At 38.6% G+C, this 5,350-nt stretch overlaps 1 protein-coding gene across 1 annotated transcript in view; it reads left to right on the forward strand.

The window, feature by feature from the left end:
* The window catches only part of LOC107288952 (dedicator of cytokinesis protein 1), a 178,730-nt gene that overhangs the window by 32,710 nt on the left and 140,670 nt on the right, over positions 1-5,350 (forward strand). Inside the window, exons 11-12 of the mRNA XM_029284458.1 lie at positions 2,763-2,920; positions 4,074-4,155. Of these exons, the coding sequence (XP_029140291.1) occupies positions 2,763-2,920; positions 4,074-4,155 (240 nt within the window). The remainder of the gene's footprint in view (positions 1-2,762; positions 2,921-4,073; positions 4,156-5,350) is intronic.

Genomic DNA, 5,350 nt, shown 5'->3' on the forward strand with positions numbered 1-5,350 from the left:
ATCCTGCCTTCAGGCGCCTTGGAAAATAGCTTGACTCCCTCTTCTTTGTGGCAGCCCCTGAGATATTGGAACACTGCTATGAATATGCACATGTGTGCGTGTGTGTACACATGTGTTCACATACATACATACATACATACATACATACATACATACATACATACATACATACATACTAAAAGAAACTTTTGTTTTGAATCCAAGTCAAGCAGTTGTGTTCTGGAGGTTTCTCAAAACTGTCAGCCATTGTTTTGCAGAACTGGAAATTATAGATAGTCCTCAATTTACTACTGTTTGCTTAACAATTGTTCAATCTTAGGATGCCTTGTAATTTTCATTCACACAGTCGTGTGTCTCATACACACACTGTCGTATGATTGCAGTCTGGGTACTTGGCAACCCATTTGCACTTATGACTAATTGCCAAGTGCCCCATAATCTTGAGATCGTCATTTGCAATCTTCCCTGTTGGCTTTCCTGTAAAGACAATGCTTTCTGCTTGGGCCACTACTGTCTATTCTATTTAGGACCAATGGGAATTTGCTGAAATAAGTTTGCAAAGGAGCCTCTTCTTGCACATTCTCAAACTCTCTCTTTTACACACACACAAATACTCTTCTTCCCATTCCTGTGCAGATTCCTTGAGAGGAATCAGATCCATCAATCAGATTCCTAGAGAGGAAGCACATCGTCCCCTTTAGGAATATGCTTGATGGTTTCAACTTTCAGGAAGCCAAGCCAAAGCCAATCTGCTTGATCACAAGAAGAGCAGAAAAAAGTGGGGTAGGAGGAATGGTAGATAGAAAGGAGGGAGACCATCAGGAGGGCAAAGAGAAAAAACGAGAGGAAAAGGAAGGAGGAGGGAGTGTAATTTGTTGTTCTGTTCCTCTTTGGCTCCCTCTTACTCTGATGTACTTTTCCTGCCAAAGACACACATGCTGTTCCTGTTGGGGAGAAAAGTTGGCATCATGCAATAGCAGTGGATGAACTTTTGGAAAGAGCAACCCCCCATCCTCCCACCCTGGGAGACTAGTCTCCTTTGCAAAGTTATTTCAGCAAATTCCTGTCACTCCTAAGTAATTATATACTTGGAGGCAGTGATAAGGTACGCTGCCTGCTGCAGGCAAGTGGGAGAGGCCTGACATAGGCTGCTTCTGACTGTCTCTCTGCTCTGGCATTTAAAACCCTGCTTGCAGGGAGCATTGTCGATGCCATAGCAGAACCTCCTGTGGTCTCCCCCACTTCCCCCACTCCTGAGGCACCTCACATTGTTTACTAGGAACTCTGTCCACTTAACAATCCGTGAGATTGCTTAACCACAACTTCGCTCATTGATCCAGATTCCAGTCCCAATTGTAATTGTAAGTTGAAGATTTCCTGTATAATGGTTTGTTTTCTTCTGGACTGAAGAAAACAAAATATTGTTAGGTGAATAGACACCCCTCTCTACTGTCTACGTTCCCCCTCTCTAGTCTGTTCAGCTTCCAGTATGTCATATCCCACTGGCCTGTCCACTTCTAATAGTTGAAGCTCCTTCCCCACCCTCTGCCCCTTTTCCTCATTTGCTGTTGTCCTTGACTGTTCTCCTGTTTCCCTTAACCATTTCTGTATAAACAAGGGAGTCCCCAATCTTTGTAATTCTTTCTCTCCTTTGCTTCAGACACTAATGTTTTTAGTTCCGCCCCCCCCCTTGCTCCCACATTTTCCCTAACTGCCCAGAATAAAACATCCCCTGGTCTTCCTAGTATCTCAGTCTGTCTGTATTCTAGCATGTTATATCCGACAACGTGTCTCTGCTCTCAGTGTTCCAAGCCCCCCCTCCCCTTTTCTCCATGTCCTGCCTTCTCTCAGCTGCTTATAGTCTTGGCATTTTCTCTTCTTCTTCTCATCAACCATTTCTGCCCGAAGCAAAACAGCCACATCTTGTTCCGTGCTTGGCACCCAAGCCCCTGAAATAGGCACAGTTTAGTTAGGTCTTAGATCATCTGAAACCAGTTTTGCTTTGTAAAAGATAGTTCATGCACTGAATATTTTGTACATCTTACAAAAAAGTTAGGGCATATGTATGTTAAAGGGGAGTTAAAGCGCATTATGGACTTGGTTATTTATATAGTTGGTTAATGTTAGTTAGATTATGATTATTATATTTGTAACCCTGTATTCAGCTCTGGGAAGTGGGGGAGGGAGAGGGGGGGTTAGGGTGGGTTGGTTTTGGGGTTTATATTGTAACTTTTATAAAACTTTTCAATAAAAAAAAAAGTTAGGGCATATTGCCTTAACTTCACATTTATATTTCCCAAAATACATTATTTGCTTTATCTTGTTGTAGTAGCTTTACACCTTTTTGTAGACTTTGGGGGAATATTGTAGGCAGAACGTGAAATTTGCATTCATAAATGATAAATTCTATGCTTCGCCAGGATTTGTGTGGATTTGCAAATATGTAATTAGTCTGTTTATTCAGGCACATAGAAATAGTGAATTGTACTTTCACTTACTTTGAAGTAGCCCTGTAAAATCTACCTGGTTACTTGGCAGCCATCTTCATTTCCATATCTCTTTACATTTCCATATCTCTTAGAACTGTTCTATATTTAGCAGAGCAGACATAAATGGAATGAAGATAACTAGGGATTAGTTAATTATACAGTTATACCCCAATCGATATACACCTACAAAAGTAGATTTATTGATTGCATTACTATATAACTGTAGTAACTGCAGAATGTTGTATAATATTTCTTTTCTCTCTTGTATTGTAGTCTCAAAAGCAGAATCTTGACATTAGTAGAGAAGCAAAATTTGCTGCAACACCTTCATTTGCATTATTTGTAAATCTGAAAAATGTTGTTTGCAAAATTGGAGAAGATGCTGAAGTCCTTATGTCTTTGTATGATCCTTTGGAATCCAAGTTTATAAGGTCAGTGATTTAATATCAAAGCCATAAAATAGATTTTATGTAATATATATATTAACATGGAAAAGACAAAGAGGCTATCTGGGAACCTCTGCTGTTAGTCATTAGCCACAAATTGTCTGTGGAAATTTCCTAAATCATCCTGTCTCCATGAAAGGTTATAGTGTTAATTACCATTTATATAGTTTGTGGCATTATTGGGACATTCTGGTCCTGGTGCTATTTTACAACAACAAGAAGAAAAAGACAAATAACTTTTCTTGTGGAGTTCCCAGTTTGTTTAATATGAGACATAAAAAATGCAATGTTAAAAGGTTTAAAACTTTTATAATGGATATTCAGTATCCTTTGCTTTTGCATTTCCATATAGTAGCTTCACACAAAAGAATAAAATCCATCAAACAAAATCTTCTAGGGATTTTTTTTCTGAAAGAGATGGATGTTTTCTCATCCTAGAACAGAATGGGAATGATAATAGTCAACATCACAGATCTGCTTTGAGATCAGACAGGATGAAAGCTACGAAACAAATGATACATTACAAATATAAATGATTATTAAAATAGGCATAATGCTTTTTGTTTACAATCTGTATTTTAAAAAATTCACATAGTAAGCTGACACATCACTAGAAAATGAATTTGAGAAGGTTGTTTTGAATTTATTTTGTTTTAGACATAGCATGTTGCTAATCTCTTTTTGCTGGTGCATTATGGTGAAAAAAATGAGGCTCTTTGCACTCTGAGAGCATTTTTATTCAGTAACAATTAGAAGAAAAAAACTTACTTTGTCTTTATTTCCATTTTTTATTTAGATCTGAGATATTTGTGTTTTTGCATGTGTCTGTCTATCTATCTATCATCTATATCATCTATCTGTGTCTGTCTGTCTGTCAGTCTGTCTGTCTATCTATCTATCTATCTATCTATCTATCTATCTATCTATCTATCTATCGTTACAACTTAAAGAATTTTTTTATACATTTTTACTTTATTAATTGTAAACTACCAAGAGTTTTTGGGCAACCTATAAATTATGCAAATAAATAAATCTGGTTTGCATCAAACTCTGAATGTGTTTGTTTAAATATAATGTTAACATATTTTAATGTAAAACTGCTTTTGCTTTCATAATGATTTTATTTTTATTTACATAGTGAGAATTATCTGGTGAGATGGTCAAGTTCTGGTCTACCTAAAGACATAGATAAATTACATAATCTTCGAGCGGTCTTTACGGTAAATATTCTTTTTATATTTGTGATACTTACATTATCCGCTTGCTTCAGTATTTTCCATGTTATACAAGAATATGTATTTTGCTTACAAAGAGCCTTAGGTTAATTTTTTGGGTAGCTCTAGAAAGGGAAAGAGTCCTTTAAATATTATGGAGCTGGGCTTCCATTCTGGCACTATAGCATAATAATAATAATGATGATGATAAAGTTGGAAGGGACCTCGGAGGTAATCTAGTCCAACCTCCTGCTCAGGCAGGAAACCCTATACCATTTCGGACAAATGTCTGTCCAGTTTCTTCTTAAAAACTTCCAGTGTTGGCGCATTCACCGCTTCTGGAGGCAGGTTGTTCCACTGGTTAATTGTTCTAACTGTCAGGAAGTTTCTCCTTAGTTCTAGGTTGCTTCTCTCTTTGGTTAGTTTCCACCCGTTGCTTCTTGTCCTGCCTTCAGGCACTTTGGATAATAGCTTGACTCCCTCTTCTTTGTGGCAGCCCCTAAGATATTGGAACACTGCTATCATGTTCCCCCTCATCCTTCTCTTCGTTAAACTAGACATACCCAATTCCAGCAACCGTTCCTTATATGTTTTAGCCTCCAGTCCCCTAATCATCTTTGTTGCTCTTCTCTGTACTCTTTCTAGAGTCTCAACATCTTTTTTACATCGTGGTGACCAAAACTGGAGGCAGTATTCCAAGTGTGGCCTTATCAAGGCATTGTAAAGTTAATACTTCACGTGATCTTGATTCTATCCCTCTGTTAATGCAGCCTAGCACTGTGTTGGCTTTTTTGGCAGCTGCAGCACACTGCTGGCTCATATTTAAATGATTGTCCACTAGGACTCCAAGGTCCCTCTCGCAGTTACTACTATTGAGCAAGGTACCCCCTATACTATACCTGTACATTTGATTTTTCTTGCCTAAATGTAGAATGGGCGTTGTCTTACCTGAACGCCATTTCTCAGCATGTAGATGTAGCCTCCACCAGCGGGTTATCAATGCCTCCTTGCTCAGATTAGACTAAGATCAAACTTTGGCCACGCCTCCTTGGGCTGTCCTCTCCCAGTTTGTTGACCGACGAGGCGAAGCTCACTTGATCTGACACAACACTCCTCCTGAAATTACAGCCTAGACCTACAAACACGGGTGGGTGTGGAGGCTACATCTACATGCTGAGAAATGGCGTTCAGGTAAGACAAC

The sequence above is a fragment of the Protobothrops mucrosquamatus genome, unplaced genomic scaffold (genome assembly GCF_001527695.2).
Source record: "Protobothrops mucrosquamatus isolate PMUCROS unplaced genomic scaffold, P.Mucros_1.0 scaffold_128, whole genome shotgun sequence".
Taxonomy (NCBI): Eukaryota; Metazoa; Chordata; class Lepidosauria; order Squamata; family Viperidae; genus Protobothrops; species Protobothrops mucrosquamatus.